General features: G+C 36.5%; 2 protein-coding genes across 4 annotated transcripts in view; one reads left to right on the forward strand and one right to left on the reverse strand.

Moving 5' to 3' along the window:
• The window catches only part of LOC127833381 (26S proteasome non-ATPase regulatory subunit 1-like), a 272,314-nt gene that overhangs the window by 48,855 nt on the left and 204,788 nt on the right, over nt 1-18,671 (forward strand). The window lies entirely within an intron of this gene.
• LOC127833382 (dopamine receptor 3-like) overlaps nt 14,832-18,671 on the reverse strand; it is a 42,872-nt gene continuing 39,032 nt past the window's right edge. For all 3 annotated transcript variants that reach the window (XM_052358605.1, XM_052358606.1, XM_052358607.1), the window contains one exon: nt 14,832-17,720. In XM_052358605.1, coding sequence (XP_052214565.1) covers nt 15,649-17,720 — 2,072 coding nt within the window. In that variant the 3' untranslated portion in view covers nt 14,832-15,648. The remainder of the gene's footprint in view (nt 17,721-18,671) is intronic.

Genomic DNA, 18,671 nt, shown 5'->3' on the forward strand with positions numbered 1-18,671 from the left:
AAAAAGGCACGATGTGCCTTCTAATTGCAATGTCACATGGTACCTTTTTGCACCAAGGGGGCGATATTAAATTTCTTTATCATGAACTTAATGCAGATAGAAGTGATTGCCAGGCGTGACTTTGTTTTTGCATACTTTTCTGTGAATTGCTAATGAAAGCAGGTGACTTTGTTCCACATACTTTTCACTGACGATGCTAATAAAAGCACGTGGAATTGAAGCCTCTGTCAATTCATGTGATTTGGTAAAGATCTCTCTTAGAATCCCATTTCATGTCTAGGAAGCCATTACTTGCTTTGTAAGCCTATTACTGTTTTTATTCGGTATACCGAGAATGACTCGAATGAAAAGCTGGTATAATTAACTGTGCTGTTTGTCTGATCCTGTTATAGGGAAATCAGAAATATGAGTCTTGCTCGTTGAATGGTGATGCTCAAATTTTGGTGAATTTAACTCGTATTAACCCATTTATGCCTAATGGACTCTCCCATCCTGCAAAATCGGATCAATTTATTTCCAAAATTAGCGATGTCTAGTATATTTATTTCTATATTTAGAATATTTCTGACAGAAATTTCTTTAAGCAAACAGCGCAGACCCAGATGAAACTTATAGAGATGAATATAGATATATGAAATTTATCTTTTTGGGAAACCTTCAATTGGGAATTACCGGTAGTCAATTGGGAAAAAAATGTACGTTTTTGGGGGGGTTATAGGTTGCTCTGGAATAAAAGACTGATCCCATAATTTTATATATTTTTAGAATTTTGTCCACATATTAAACGCATCGGCGTATAACAAAGCAGTACAACAGCAATAAACAACTGAAGTTATTGGTTGAAAGTGACACTGGGTTATTCATCTGATTCACAACTGTTCCATTGGTTGATAGTGACATGGGGTTTTTCACGCATATCTGATTCGGTCACAACTGTTCCCATCTTTAGTGCCTTGGGGCCATAAAACCCGTTTTGTGTTAACAATTACAGTTATTGTGATGAGTTGAATAGTGATTAGAGAATTGAAGAAAATGGTTTGACTGAAATCCAAAAAGTTTAATGGGCCTTCCTCAACTGATTGATTTCTGTGCAAAGTACATTTGTTAAATGAAAACAGCCAATCAAATTATCAGTAATGATTATCACTCGCACATTTTTGCAATTCTGCATTTAAAAAGTCAGATATTCTGTTTCTTTTTGTCCATAAATAAAAGGCTTTGGAAATTAAGACGCCGGTAACTTTTGTCTGGTTAAAAGCGGTGTCTAATACCCCCAAAAATATGTTTGGCCCCAAATTTGACCACAAAAACCTACTGTCACAGAGGGGTATTTAGGTGGGGGGCTAGGGGGCTAAAGCCCCCCCAGCTGGCTGGCTAGACACGATTTTTAATAAAAATGAGCCCCATACAGTTTCAATCCACTTGTGTATTTCCTGTCATATGTCGATAATTAAGCCATAAACAGCTGTCGATTTGTGTGATTAGCCCCCAGGCATGTGTATAGTCGATCTAACCTTCGTCAGCTAAAGTGTACGCTTCATTGAATGTAAGTAATAAACTGCGCTATTTGATTGGCTGAAGAAGATACATTCAACTAATGAAATTCATCCATACATTTAGCTATAGATAAATATTTACAAATGGCTGCCGCATGAGACTTGTGAAAAACAGTATTTCAATTTGTAGCATTTAAAGAGTTTAGAAGAACACAATGGACAATCATAATTATTTTTTTGGTAATTTCTTTGATGAATTTAATTGGTATTAGCTCTTTACAGTGATAATCCTTTTGAGTAACAAGTTATTGCCAGTGAAATTCAACTGCACACTTAATGAATGGCATTTTTTTTTTTTTTTTTTTTTTTTACAAATGGGGCTAACTGCTTTGATGTTCATCAATACTTTTTAAAAATAAAAAAGACTCAAAAATGAAGAATTACTTTGCTATATGAAACTAAATCATTTTCTTAAAGCGTGACAACATCGAGGCAGCAACACCCAAATTAAACTACACAGAAACCTAACGACTCCCTTTGTTAACACTTTTGTGAACGAAATGGACACCTGATTCAGTGATTTGCAGACTAAGGCAGCCATGGGATTGAAGTTTATACCTGAACAAATGTGCGCCTCTCCTGTCAGTGCTAGTGACCTTGAACGGTTCATTGATGATCTCCCTTCCCCTCAGTCCCTCCCTGCTGAGTTGCACTTTATATGGCAGGCTTGGTGGAAAGGTGTACCCAACCCACCTACTTCCCTTCAGGGCTCTGTTGCACATTGTGATTCCCAGCTGTACCCCATCATTTACACTGTTTTGTCCATATCATGTGTGTTCCCTGTTACATCATGCGAGTGTGAAAGGGGTATCAGTGCTCAAGGACTTGTTAAGACAAAACTAAGATCATCAATGGGTCAGGACAGGTTGTCCGCTGTGTGCCTGCTTTCCATTCATAGGGACATGGACATAAACATTTTAATGTTGTAACTTAGTTGACCTAGTAGGATATCCAACAAGGTTAAATAGGAGGTCCACGCATCTAACTCTGTTAAAAAAGTTATGGATAAAGATAATGTCTCCCACCACTTTAGTGGTTTGAGAGACATGTGAACTCAAGTTCTTGTTTGTTTTACATGCACTTTTATCATGCAAAATGCTGATTAGATAGCAGGAAATCGCATTATTTGAAGGTGCCTTTTCAAAAAAAAATCGTCGACAGAAGGGGACACCTCTTCGCACCCTCCGCTGTTGAGCCCCCCCTCTGACCATTTTCTGGATACGCCTCTGTGTCATATGTTTAGAAAAAAGTGTTGCATTATAATAGGCATTGCAATTTTTGGGTGACAGTGAGTGTGAAATGGTCTGCATAATTTAATAATGTAAGCAAGAGAATGGCAGACATTACTTCTGTCTTGCACTTTGGTTGCCCTTCTCCGCCCACTTATCATATTTGCTATGGCAATAGTTGTGATCAATCGGGGGAAGATTCAAGGAAAAGATGACCATAATTCAATCATAATTAATTTCCCAGAAAGGGGACAAAATGAATTGTTCTGTAAGATAGAATCTCCCAAGAAATAAGTTTTGCTTCTGATGTACACTGAACAGACCTGTGGCAGAATTAATCATCATTGAGCCTGGAGGGAGATGAGGAAAAAAATGAATATGAGTTCAGTTAAGTCATGTGGTCGTAGTGAACGGTGTTTTGTCCTGCAATGACCAACAGTTGCATAATAATTTTTATCTTCCCGCATATGAAGTTTTGAGAAGGGATATATAGGAGTCACCCTTTCACGTGCTTTGTTGGTTTTAAGCTCCTGGGTTAAAGGCATTTTGAGTCTTAAGTTGTTTCCATGAGAAAATGTTGAGATTATCAGAGATGACAGGTTTTTATATTTCGAGGTGGAAATTTGTATGTAGTTAACCCTTTCCCTTTATAACTCAGAAGCAAAGTGGGAATGGCTATGTGTAAACAGCATAAAACCAGAAAAGCCTGCAAGTACCTTACAGTCTGTTCAGGTTTTATGCTGTTTTACTGCTCATCAGTATCTTAGGGTTGGAAACAAAGCCTTAATAACTTGATTCTAGTAAAGAGGATTTTAAATTTCATTTGGTTCTCTATGGGAATAGAAACGCATCAAAGTGCGTTTATAAGGGGTTAAGGTTTATAGCACAAATTCAATGAGGGTGAACGCCCTGCCATCGTTTGTAAACTTTTTTTATAAGCTTTCATATACATGTTTGCCTAATGGCTGCATTTGATTATTTTCCCTCTTATTTTCCCAGCCTGATTGATTACCTAGTTGCCTAATAAGCTTTAATCTGGCCAAGCTGCAACTTCCGCCATTTTGTCTTAGTCCCTCGCAGGTCTTGAAACATGCAGTCAACCAACAGCTTAGGTTTAAGAACATGATTAATGGTCGTGACTTTTAATCATTCGCTAATCCTTTGATGGCGTTTTCTTGTAAGTTTTTGCGTAAAAAAATAGTCCGTGGGTTCTTGTTTCCACGGTAACTTGCAGGGATTATGTATAATGTTGCTAAAATGTCTTGTCTGTCACTTTACGATTTTGATCCATACATATGTTACGTAAAGGTGTTGGCATGGAAAAACTTGTTGTCAACCAACATTATAATAGGATATAGCTTTTATCTTTTGACAGTTCAAATATATGTTATCTGATTTTAAGGGAACAACTCTTATGAGTTGAGTCTTTTATGTCAGGTGTGCAATTCCGCTCATCATCAAATCTGTTTTAATGGCAAAATTGTGTGCATTGTCAGGGTTGTGTGAGGCTGACATCACTTTTAATTCTGTTCTGTGAACATGTTAGATTAAGGAAGTTAATTGAGTACATGCTGGAATTGTATGAGGCCTTTAATGAAAAACAGACTGGGAACCAAACATCACTGCAATATTAAAACACAGTGAACACAATTTAAGAATGCATTCTAAAACAATTACCACCCTAAGGAGGAACTGTCCCGCAAAAATTGTTTACATTTACCAATAACTTAGCTTGTTCAAGTTTTGATAAATTCCATTTATTTCCAGTAATGGTCCACCAATTTTATTGTCTGTACTTCTGATTGCATTTATACTGTATATAATATACACTTTTCCATGCTATTAAATTCTGTAGACCTTTATACTACTCATTTCCTAAGATGTTTTCCAGCTGAGCCACACTGGGGAATGTCCTCCTCCACTTGTTATACATCATCTTCTTTAAAAGTGAGTTAATATGCTGAGCTGCATACTCCAATCTATCATTGAAACACTTATGGGACTTGATTTTTGTTGGATTAACAAGACATGACAATTGCATCATAGCAAAATTTATAAGCTAGACTTGTAACAACATGTGTGTGGGTTTTTTAAGAGTTATGTTGGGGTGGTAATGTTTAGCCACAAAATATTGAGGGTTGTGTCAATGTGAGGTGACCACCTGTCGACCGCACAATGCCCATGCATGCTGCACTTATGTTCATCACACCCATGAGTTTGTCTTGTGAACTCCACAATGTGATTATGGTCTGCAACCCATGAGTTTGTCTTGTGAACTCCACAATGTGCTTGTGGTCTGCCACCCATGAGTTTGTCTTGTGAACTCCACAATGTGCTTGTGGTCTGCCACCCATGAGTTTGTCTTGTGAACTCCACAATGTGCTTGTGGTCTGCCACCCATGAGTTTGTCTTGTGAACTCCACAATGTGCTTGTGGTCTGCCTCCCATGAGTTTGTCTTGTGAACTCCACAATGTGATTGTGGTCTGCCACCCATGAGTTTGTCTTGTGAACTCCACAATGTGATTATGGTCTGCCACCCATGAGTTTGTCTTGTGAACTCCACAATGTGCTTGTGGTCTGCCACCCATGAGTTTGTCTTGTGAACTCCACAATGTGCTTGTGGTCTGCCACCCATGAGTTTGTCTTGTGAACTCCACAATGTGCTTGTGGTCTGCCACCCATGAGTTTGTCTTGTGAACTCCACAATGTGATTTTGGTCTGCCACCCATGAGTTTGTCTTGTGAACTCCACAATGTGGTTGTGGTCTGCCACCCACGAGTTTGTCTTGTGAACTCCACAATGTGGTTGTAGTCTGCCACCCATGAGTTTGTCTTGTGAACTCCACAATGTGCTTGTGGTCTGCCACCCATGAGTTTGTCTTGTGAACTCCACAATGTTGTTGTGGTCTGCCACCCATGAGTTTGTCTTGTGAACTCCACAATGTGCTTGTGGTCTGCCACCCATGAGTTTGTCTTGTGAACTCCACAATGTGCTTGTGGTCTGCCACCCATGAGTTTGTCTTGTGAACTCCACAATGTGCTTGTGGTCTGCCACCCATGAGTTTGTCTTGTGAACTCCACAATGTGATTGTGGGCTGCCACCCATGAGTTTGTCTTGTGAACTCCACAATGTGCTTGTGGTCTGCCACCCATGAGTTTGTCTTGTGAACTCCACAATGTGCTTGTCAGGTCTACCACCCATGAGTTTGTCTTGTGAACTCCACAATGTTGTTGTGGTCTGCCACCCATGAATTTGTCTTGTGAACTCCACAATGTGCTTGTGGTCTGCCATCCATGAGTTTGTCTTGTGAACTCCACAATGTGCTTGTGGTCTGCCACCCATGAGTTTGTCTTGTGAACTCCACAATGTGATTATGGTCTGCCACCCATGAGTTTGTCTTTTGAACTCCACAATGTGCTTGTGGTCTGCCACGCATGAGTTTGTCTTGTGAACTCCACAATGTGCTTGTGGTCTGCCTTCCATGAGTTAGCTTGTGAACTCCACAATGTGCTTGTGGTCTGCCACCCATGAGTTTGTCTTGTGAACTCCACAATGTGCTTGTGGTCTGCCACCCATGAGTTTGTCTTGTGAACTCCACAATGTGGTTGTGGTCTGCCACCCACGAGTTTGTCTTGTGAACTCCACAATGTGGTTGTGGTCTGCCACCCATGAGTTTGTCTTGTGAACTCCACAATGTGCTTGTGGTCTCCCTCCCATGAGTTTGTCTTGTGAACTCCACAATGTACTTGTGGTCTGATTGTGAACTCCACAATGTGCTTGTGGTCTGCCACCCATGAGTTTGTCTTGTGAACTCCACAATGTGCTTGTGGTCTGCCACCCATGAGTTTGTCTTGTGAACTCCACAATGTGCTTGTGGTCTCCCTCCCATGAGTTTGTCTTGTGAACTCCACAATGTGATTGTGGTCTGCCACTCATGAGTTTGTCTTGTGAACTCCACAATGTGATTGTGGTCTGCCACCAATGAGTTTGTCTTGTGAACTCCACAATGTGATTATGGTCTGCAACCCATGAGTTTGTCTTGTGAACTCCACAATGTGCTTGTGGTCTGCCACCCATGAGTTTGTCTTGTGAACTCCACAATGTGCTTGTGGTCTGCCACCCATGAGTTTGTCTTGTGAACTCCACAATGTGCTTGTGGTCTGCCACCCATGAGTTTGTCTTGTGAACTCCACAATGTGCTTGTGGTCTGCCACCCATGAGTTTGTCTTGTGAACTCCACAATGTGCTTATGGTCTGCTGTTTTCATGTGATGTAGTGGGATGTGACCTAGTAAATAAACCAATGGTGTGATTTATATGAATACTCAGGCATAAAACTGAGCTAAATAATCATTGATTCTTTCTCTATGAAATATGGGCTTAATACATTTGGATCAAGCAGGGTGTTTTGTCCCTCTTTAGCAAGGGCCTTATAAAGGCCCCTTCCCTCAAGAGATAGGCCCCTTCCCCTAAGAAAATTTAGTTAAATTCATGCAATGTTCACCAAGTTTTAAGCTTACTTTGGGTCATTTATTTTCAGTGTTGGCGATAGTTTTTCCAAAAAATGGAAGGCAAGGCCCCAAATCAAGAAAAAAAGCCCTGGATCAGTATCATCCCAGATTAGCACAGGCTAATTAGGGACTTCACTTTCAGCTTTTATGAAAGTTTTCGTTTAAAGAAAGGCTTCCTTTAACAAATCCAGTCTAGGTAGAAAGGCTCGTCCTTGATCAGCCTCTGCAAACTACACAGGCTTATCTTTTACAATACTTAATGCACACGTATACAATCCCGTTTACTTAGAGATTTGCTCAATTATGTTGATATCATTTAAAATAGGATTGCTTGGCACTAATAAGTCTTAAAAAATGTTTGTATGTGTTGTTATGAAAGAAATTAATCTGATTTTAACAGGCAGGAGTTACTTAAGTGGTTGTTGCTGATGGCTAGAAACCACTCTGTCCTGGGATTGATTATATAATGAATGATCTACATCGTTCAAAATTACAGTTTTGCATCATCGCAGACATACCAACTTGCGATTAAACTTCCAATACATTACAGAGAGAGGATCCAAAGATTTCAGATTGTTTACTTTTATCAATACATATGACATGATTGTCAAAAAGCTAGATGGTGACATTAGCATAATGATGTAGAATGAATGTAAAGTTGTAGCAATAATCTAGCACAATTTAGTTTTTAATGGATCTGTTGTCCATGTTAAAAAAAAACAAATCAAAATGTGACAGATGAGATTTAAAATCTGATTTTTTAATAGAAAAATTTATTTAGTATAATGTGGCACATTTATAAAATTATGTTTCTACAAAAAACACAAATACCAAAGTTCAGACTGCTGAAATCTAGTGGAAACAGCAAGAATCCTACCGGGTCATTTGACCGCCAGTCAAACACTTTGCTGTCACTTTGATAAGCATCAATTTGATACAATGTTACTGAATGTGACAATCCTTTTATTGGTAATTCCCATTCCATTCTTCTGAGTATTGGCAATCTACAGACAGTGGAATATTAAGTTAGACACAGTCTGTGGATGTGGCACAAACTTGTTTTATATCTGTGTAATATTTTGATGAATCCCTTTTCTATGCATTTTCCATAAATGGCAATACCTTGATATAACGCATTCAGCATTTTTGTTGTATGACATGGCTGTTCTAACAATTGTTGAATGTTAATAATCTTAAATAATTAAGTCACTTCTTTTAATTGTGTAACCAATTGAAGAATGCTTGTATTGTACAAATGGTATTATTGTATTTCAGAAATAGTAATAAATACTATAGGGACGATTGATATAATGCAAACCCAAACAGAGAGAAAACACAATGGCATGCAAATCATAAAATAAGTATTTTATGTAGTTTAACCGAATTGTTATTTCTTCCAAACTTGTAAAAGTACATAAAATAAAATCTCATTCCATACAGACCTCTGCGATTCGGTGCGGAACCCAATCAACTTATGACACATACCCAATAGATGGTTATGCTATTTATATTGTCCATGGAAATATTAGTAGGAGGATAATTCTCCAGATTTATAAGATAAAGAATATCGTGCCTGCATTATGACTAAGATGTATTTGTATATATTTGGGGGACCATAAGTTTCTTTGATGTAACCAGCATAACTTTCTTGTATAGTTTATTAATTTTTGTATTTTGGCCTTTTAGAACTTTATATATTTCCAGTTTATTTGTTGTTACTTTTATTTTTATTTTACTTTTTCCAAAGAATGTGTGAATGATAAAGTAGACAAATTATAACCATATTGGACAAGTTTTAGTTAATGATTGTTGTAGAAAGATTGTCTGAATACCCATGATATAATATTAAAACATTGTTGGGTGTGTAAGTAGTTATAGACATCATTTTCAAACAGTTTGGGGCCATCAATCCTGGTAATCCCTGATTCCATATGAAGGCTTGTCTGGAATCAGAATGCCCAGTGGGCAGCTTAATTAGTCTGCAGAGAATCGAGATGTTTGCAGATAACATTGTTAAACCTAGCAAAACATGACAAATTATCACAAAAAGTAGTTTATAAATACCAGTAGATGACTATACATTATTCTTTGCAATTATAGTTTTTTTTGCTTGTTAGCAAAAGTACATCAAATCAATTTAGGCCTAAATCATCTAGGAGTTGTTGCTGGTATAAAATCTAATCTAACCTTACCTTACCTTACCTAATCAATGACCCCGCCATTTTTCATTGAAAAAAAACACAACATAAAAATTCCAAGCAAAGTTTATGCTTCTGTTTGCTTAAACACTCAGTGCACATACATGCATAATAAAGGTAAATCTTTGACTGAATTGTTTGAATGATGAGCTTCACTGTCAAAGTATTGTTGTTGTATATATTAGATAATACCATTGTTTTGACATCTAATTAATGCACCTCATAGACAAATGTATGTTCCTGGGGGTGTTTATTGGAGGTGTTTGGTATATTATTTATGGCTACACAACTATTGCTTAACATAAAAGGCAATTAAATTACAATTTGCGTCACATTCTTAGGAGAGAACAATCTGTGAAAAATCTTTTGTAAATGTAAATTTTTTTGTTGAAAAAAACATTAAGTACACGTGTGGGAGATATTTTATATATTTCTTAGCATATTTACATTTATTGCTTTCTAGATTGTTTATGCAGACAGCTGCATAAAAACAACACTTTGTAGACAAGAATTTATTAGTCAAATTTAGCTGAGCATTTTAGCAGCTCATGATAAAAGACCTGTTTGCGAGGAATTGGCAATTTGTCAGATTTCCTTGTCACCAGAGGTGTGGCATTGACATTAAACCAAACCAGCTAATGATAAAACGGATTTGTTAGAAAGTAGCATATGAGGTCTGTTAAGAAGATGTTACCATTTTATACAGCATCTGCAATAACTTTATTTTATTAATTTATTCAAAAATGTGCAGCTCCATGAGATACACATGCATGCCAAATATCAAGTTGTCATGTTTTGCTAGGTTTAAAAATGTTATTTGCAAACATCTCAATTCTCTGCAGACTAATTAAGCTCATGCCCAATGGACATTCATTCCATACAAGCCTTCATATGGAATCAGGGATAACCCGGATTGATGGCCCCAAACTGTTTGAAGATGAAGTCTATAAGTAAATACACACCCACAAATCGTCGCTGTCGTTCTCAAACCTCGTAGCTCCAAAATTTTCAAAATATTGTTTTCGTCTTTTCCGAATATATGAAGTTTGGCGCGTGTTTTGTGCTATATCTCGTAGCTCTACGCCATCAGAGCCCTTGAAAAAGCCACGTGACGTGACAAAATGTTGTAGAATGATTGTTGGCTTTTTTCCCGGCGAAAAGTCGTAGCGACGCCATTTCACCTATAGGTACGTCGTTTCATCTGGACAAATTTAACAAAAACGTTTTTATAATTTTTTTATTTGCAACTACCAGGTTTCCTTTAAAAATGAGACGGTTTTTTCTCTCTCCTGAAAAGTTGGCATTTTGTAGTAACGAGGTTTGAGAAGGACAGCGACGAAATGTTTTAACAATATCATGGGCATTCAGACAATCTTTGCACCAATGGGGGGTGGGGGAGATGTTCATGTGTATTTGTGGAGCAAAGAAGATTGTTTTCACAAATATCAATTATGTAATGTAATTGAACTATTACTTATGACTTGTGTCATCTTAGAAAATGGAACAAGTAGATGGAAAGTACCAAACGTTTGCTGGAATGATCTTTCTACATACATATTATCAGTTCGTAAAAATTGTTGCAAAAATGCTGAGTCATTGAATATCCAAGATCAGGGTGAATATTATGATAGAGAACTTATATAAAGATGAAGAGCATTCTTATCTTTAACTGTGTAATATATCATGTAGATATGTTTATGTATTTGGAACATGATGTTTTATCTTCTCAATTAAAGGGGCATGTTGATGATACAAATTTGTGTTAGGGAACATTTTTAACAGGAACATACTGTGCAGTAAAATTCCAAAACCTATAACTGTGGCTTAATTGGTCATTGTCATGTTGAGCAGGTTTTGATGAAAGAGAATTTGATTTTATGTTCCATAACACGTTATAGGACATTGGAATTTGGGCGGGAATAAAAGTCAGATACAGTCTTAATTGGCCGGGTACATTTGAGTATATTTTCCGTAACCCGGTACATTAAAGTATATTTAGAGTACCTGGGGTACATTTAAGTAGTACCCAAGCCGACAAAGAGCAATCAATTAGAACTGGGACTAGCGTTTTAGCAGAATTATGTCCTTTTTGTAATTAAAATAAATGTGGCTCTTTTATTAACTATTAGCAAACAGTGTTTTCCCAAATGTAACTTGTGGATATACTGTTGAGGTATTGTTGGTAAAATGCACATATAATGTTTAGTGCATAAAAGTCATTTGAAGTGAGGCCAAAGCTATTTTTATTTAATTATTCGCAACTCAGTGGGGAGGGAAGATCCAACATATCTTCATCTCTTCATCCCAACAGATTCAGGATAGTGTGTTATTTATCTAAAGATATCTCAGTAAAACATTTGTTTAAGAGTTGAACCTTTTTAAATGCTGTATTACATTTTATTGCTAAAGAGGGTTAGCAAATTTAATCTTTTATAAAGTTTTATAGGAATGTTCTTATAACTAATGGTAATTTACATATCGCATAGCATGTTTGTGATATTTGCATGGCTCTTGGCTTAACTGAAACCCGAATGGTATTTTAATTATAATTGAAAACAAGATACTATGATGGTTGTTGTTGTGATCAAGTTAGCACAAGCAAGGATTTCAATTGAAGCAGAATCCTGCCTTTTTGATGCAAGCATTTCGCAATTTTCTTACTATTGACTCCTGATAATTATCTGCCTTGCATTAGTTTGATGAGAGGTTACAGGAAAGCTAAATCAATAATGTGTTTGATATTATAACAAGTTGTGCTAAATCTCATAGTATTTGAATAAAATGTTTTATACTAAAAAACATGTACAGAGAAAAAAATTAATTTTTTTTTAGATAGAAAATGATTTAATGATTATAATATCTCAATTTTATTTCAAGTACATCTAGTCAAACATACTAAATTGATGAAAAAAGCAATGAATATCGTGCAAACATGTACAGAGGTGCATGGTGATGAGAGAGTATATAAAATTCCCCATAATTAAAAGGGAAACGGCGTAAAAATTCCCCCTCAAGACGGCCAGAGAGGACCCTGCTGGTGTTGGCATTACTAGAACTTAGAACTTTATGCACTTCATCAAAATCGTCCTCATCCGTAAATGTTGGAAATTTATGTTGCATAACTTTTTTATGTAAAAGCGACTTTCTAGCAATGCAAAGTTGTTAATCCCCCACAACAAATTCAGCGATTTTTTCGGCCCAAAATTACCGTCGATATTCGGCTGCTTCCCAATTGCAAAAAATGACATTTTTTCCCAAAAATCTGACCAAATTTTCCCAAAAAATGACCACATTTACCCAATAAAGCCAATAAGATTACAATGTTATTTAGCGTTTATTTCGTAGAACGAGTGCTGATCAAGCTTGTCGAGTCTTCGCCGAATGACAACTGACTAATACAAATGTTCGCGAATGTAGCCGAAAACGATTTCACGTTGCTATCCAAATATCTCTCTATATTGCGGAGGATACCAAAGATAGTGGATGTATCCCGATTGTTAACACCTGTTTTTACACACGTCCAAGATGGCGGCAAGCAGAAGAAGTTTGCTGTGAGCAGCGAAAATGATATATAACTCTAAAATTAACAGCGGATATGACATAGTTATTATGAGATAATTTAATGTGTGTGTCAATTAACGCAAAATACTACGTTTGAGATGAACAACAACAAATATTTATTAGAAATCATCACAATGAATGTGCGTCACGGAAATCTGTGTTGGGAAATTGGAGTTAGTTTACTCACAAAGTTAAAGCATTTAAGATGAGTATCGTTCGAAAATGGAAAGAGACAAACATGATTTGATTTATATGTTAGTAGATCTGTGTATGATCAGATTCATATGCATATTCTGCTTTATTATGTTTGTCACGCTGTATAGTTTGGTGAAATAGCATTGAACTGAGGATCTCAATTGTGCAACATATTAAAAGGTAAACAAATGAAATGTATTGTTTTAGCTCCATTTAATACAACATTAACACAGCAAGAACACTAAAGCGTGTTATTTAATATTTGTTAATGTTTTCACCATATCATATTTTACTTTAAAAAACATCCTGAATTAAATTCATACTCTTAAAGAGATTATGATTAAATCATAATGGTACATGTATATTGAAGAATCTATAGATAATTGCAAGTTTAATATCCATGTGGAAGGATATTAACTAAACGTTGTAAGAAGACATAAAAGCAACACTTTATAATATAAAAATGCTGTTAAACATGAACTTGGCAATTTTTATTCTGTTCTTATATTCATATTTATAATGATTCCCAATTTCATGGTTTATCGCACTATTTTTCCCAATTTCATGGTTTATCGCGCTATTTTTCCCAATTTCATGGTTTATCGAGCTAATTTTCCCAATCCAAATGCCACAAAATGTAACAAAAAAAAGCAAAAAAATCACTGAAATTGGGGGGGGGGGAGACTAATTATAAGCAATGCTTTTGGTCAATCCATCAGTCTGTTTGTCTATGACCTTATTGTATCTTTTCCATATTCCCTATATAACCCATAAAGAAATTTCCTTATCATTTGCACACAAGTTTTGCTCATTGTGACTACCATTTTCAATTGGTACAAGCCAGTCGCACAAACTCGGAATCAAGAATATTATTCCATGTTTTAGCCTGTATTATTTACTCGGCAAACAAAGTTTGACATGGGGTATATCGGTCAGTTTGTCCATTGGGTCATTCAGATTTGTTGAGCTATCTGCAAAAAAAAACATTATAAATATGAGCTTAGACATTTTTGGACTACTTAGACATTGTTTAAGCGATTGAATTGATACTTGAAATATGTCATCACAATGATGAAGTGTAGAGGTTCAAAATGCCTTTTTCATGCCAAGTGATCCACAAGTCCCAGGCTAAGTATGCCCTTGAACTTAGCCAGTTTTATAGCAAAAGCATAAAATGTTGAATTTGCGCAGAAAATTAAGGAGATTGAATTGAAATTCAAAACATGTAATCGCCATGAACTGTAGATATGTGAAACTCATTATTTCCTGTGCAGTGGTCCACATGTTTCAGAGTTATATACCCTTGAACTAAGCCATAGGCTAGTAACCTTTGACAAAGTGTTGCAAGGGTATTTTAAGTCATTTTTTTGACAAATCTTTTGTTTTAAAGACTGTATTCTTAAGAAGATTTTCATGACACTTGTGTCAAATGTTAACATGCCCCTTCATTCATTGAAGACATGTGTAGTTTTGTCGCAACAAGTTCAAGGTCACACTTTAATTTTGAAGGTCAAATCATCATAGAACAAGAAATTTACTGTGAAATCAATATTATTCGTTGGCAACTGATTTTTTCGTGGATTTTAGTGGGTCTGGTCAATCTCAGATCAATGAACATTTACGTCCTAACACAATTTGCCTGATTTCAATATTCAATGACGTTAATGTCAACAAAATTAAATAAGTCCTCCAAATAAGTCTATTGAACTGCCTAATATTAATTGTTTTTTGTGGATACAATGTTGTATTGCTACTTAAATATCAAAAGTGGAGATAATTACGCAGGTGCACTACATGTATTTTGATAAAGGGAATATTAACAAACAATTAAAAGATTAGCAAGCGAACAATAATAAATTGATTTGAATGATGTAACAATGGTTTTAATGAAATCATACAATATGAAACAAACATGAAACAATTATATAATGACTGACACAATATAAATAAATAAATAAAATTATTATTATAATATACAATAATGTTTTCTCAACAACCAGCATTGAGAATAAAATTTAAAAGTTTATTCCACTTCCACTTCAAGTAAGTCAATGGCCCAGCACTAGAATTTCCTTTAAGTCAGTATCTTACTTATTTTAATAACAGTTCATAGCAGTTATTTACCCAGTATTTACTTAACCCCTTATGCACTTCAATGCACTTTGAAGTCTCTTAGAAAATCAAATTAAATGTAAGGATTTCTTACTTGAATAAAATTATACAGCCTTCATTTCCAACCCTCTGATACTGATGAGCAGCAAACAGTATAAAACTTGACAGACTACGAGATACAAATAGGCTGTTCTTGTTTTATTCTGGTTGCATGGCATAATTATGTCAATTTTCACTTTGCTTATGAGAAGGAAATGCTTCATGTCTTAAATCTCATCGTACCCTCTCAACGCCCCCCACTCATAGAGTCATTGGGCTGCGTCCCATTGTACATGACAGTGAGTGTCTGACGTCGGTCTGTGAACACAGTGGCGTGATGGCTGGCGGGGAAGCTGCCCTGGGAGAAGGAGTTCCTCCCCAGAGTGCACAGGTGACACGACAGGATCTTGATAAACGCCCGCCTGAACGCCGTGTTGAACATTGTATAGATGATTGGGTTTGCTAAGGACGCAACGTAGCCCATCCATAGAAACGCTGACATGAGTTCGGGGGTCAGGTAGACCATGCAGCTGCCGCAAGTTGCTGAAAGAATATTGGCGATGAAGAAGGGTGTCCATAGGACTACAAAGACTCCAAAGATGATCCCAAGGACTTTTGACGCTTTCTTCTCGTTGCTTGTAGATTTTGAGGAGACTAGGTGTTTTAGACCGTTCTTTTTCTTGCACTTGTAAATGAATCTTTTGATACTGCTAGGTTTGCGCACCACTCTCTGTGCAAGCTCATTAGATACGTCAGAGTCTAGTGAACAGTCACGCGGTCTCCTCTGAATGCAGTTTTGGGTGTTGTCATTGTTTGAAGGTATGTCTGAAGATTTTGTCTGGTCTTCTTGAAGTATGTCAAGTTTATACATAAACACTGAATTGGGTTGGAGTTTTAGCATTATTTCTGAGATATTCTCAGATGATGTATCAGTGTCATCTGGGAAATCCCCCGACTCAGAGACCTCACCTGTGTCAGTGTTGTCCAAACAACTCTGGTCTTTCTTTGAACACGATGCGATTCCACTGTCTTGGGTTTCAGTGGAGTTTTTATTAGACATGTCTTTAAAGCAGGATGATATGAGGCTGGATTTCAAGGATTCAAGATTAAGTTGTTTTCTTTCTTGTTTTGATTCTTTTAAAAACTGGTCCATTTCTTCCTGTATTTCATAAAAGTGATGACACCACTCTACTGATTTGTAATCACGATTTAAACTACTTCCATTCAATCTAAGAGATGCAAACAGGTTTTTTTCAGCACTTGCGTTTGTGAAATTGGAACATGACACAGACGATTGCAAATTGTTTTTCTCGAAAGATTTCGGAATTTTCAGGCTTGAGTGAATGCTAAGGTATGATTTGTTGTGAACATCCGTATTGGCCCGGAGGCGGAATTTAGAGCTAGATGTAGAGTGGCTTAATGATCTTGAGAGCTTGTCAAGGTTTGTTGGTAACAGTGTTGAAGACTCGTCGTCATCATCTGATGAGGGGCTTTGAATATTAACAGCTGTTGGGACATTTAACGAGGGATTTTGTTGCAGATACTCTCTATGTAGATTTTCATTGTAGGATTTGGTATCTGAATTGTCATCAGATGTTAGAACTGTTGTTTGATTTGCCATTGAAGTCTCATTTGCAATTCTGTATGATGAACTTTTTAAATCACGATCATTTTTTAAACTCGTGTACAAGTTGGTCGCATAGGAGTAATCAATAACATTCTTAAGCTCCAATAATTTCATGTCACTATCAGACATGTCGGGAGTTTTCTCTATGTTTGGTGATCGTGCCAGTGAGCTGATATCAGTGTGACTCTCTCTACGTGATTCAGAGGATGGTGGCGACAAGAATGTCCTCACATGGCTGCATATCCTGCTCTCTCTATTGCTGCTCTTTGATTTCATACGAAAATTAGACCTTTCTATAGTTTTCATAATGTTCTGATTCTGCCGGAGAATTTGGATGGTTAAAGAGTACGTCACGATCATGATTAACAGTGGCACGTAAAATGCGAATATTGAACCATATATCACAAACTCCTTGATATCGATGACACAGTTACGATCCTTGAAAACATAAGAGTAATCCACGAGGCTGTAGATAAACACAGGGCTGCTGATGGTTATAGAGATGATCCAGACAAAGATGATCTTGACGGCAACCATGGACCTGGTCTTGTTTCGTCCGTACTGCATGGGGTACTTCAGCGTGAAGTAACGGTCCATGCTCATGGTGCACATGTGCCAGATGGAGGCTGTACACATGAGTACGTCCATGGTGGTCCAGAACGTGCAGTATTCAGCACCCAGGGGAAAGTAACCTGAAATGGGAAAAATCATGGTGGTTGATAGTGGGCAATGTGAAAGTAAAGTTGATGAAAGTAGCCTGAAATAGGAAAGTCACAGCATGGTGACTTGGGAAATGTGAAACTAATTTGTTGATGGAAGTTAACTAAAAAATGGGAAAATATAAATGATGAATATAGGTAAATGTGAAACTATAGTTGATTGAAGTTACCTGAAATGGGAAAATAACAATCAAGAATTTTAGGAAATGTGGAACTATAGTTGAATGAATTAATCTGAAATGGGAAAATAACCATAAGAATATTGGGAAATTTAAAAATGTAGTTTATTGATGTTACCTGTAATTGGAAAATTACAATTATGAATTTTAAGAAAAGTGGAAATAAAGTTTATGAAAGTTACCCAAAATGGGAAAATCACAATCATAAATATTGGGCAATTTGAAACTTTAGTTGTTTGACATTACATGAAATGGGAAATTAACAATGGTCAATAGTGGGCAATGAGAAACTTAAGTTCATGTATATGACCTGTAATGGGAAAATCAAAATGGTAAATTTTGGGAACATAGAAAATATAGTTGAGTTACCTGAAATGGCCAGAAACATCAAAATGATGAATATAGAGAAATGTGAAACTATTGTTAACTGAATTACCTCAAATGGGTAAATATGAATGTTGAATATTGGGAAATCTGATACTACAGTTGATAACAGATTTCTAAAATGGGAAAATCAAACTGACAAATATTGGGAAATGTTAAACTATAGTTGATGGTAGTTACCTGAAATGGGATAATCAAATAATGCCTATTGGGAAATGTGAAACTATTATTCATTGAAGTTACCTGAAATGGGAACATCAAAATCATGATGATAATTTTGTGGAACTTTAATAAGCTTTTGTGCTTAAATTTTGAAACAGGCTTTTCCTGAATAATGCCACAAACATTCCAAAGTCGTAAA

The sequence above is a fragment of the Dreissena polymorpha genome, chromosome 6 (genome assembly GCF_020536995.1).
Source record: "Dreissena polymorpha isolate Duluth1 chromosome 6, UMN_Dpol_1.0, whole genome shotgun sequence".
Lineage (NCBI taxonomy): Eukaryota > Metazoa > Mollusca > Bivalvia > Myida > Dreissenidae > Dreissena > Dreissena polymorpha.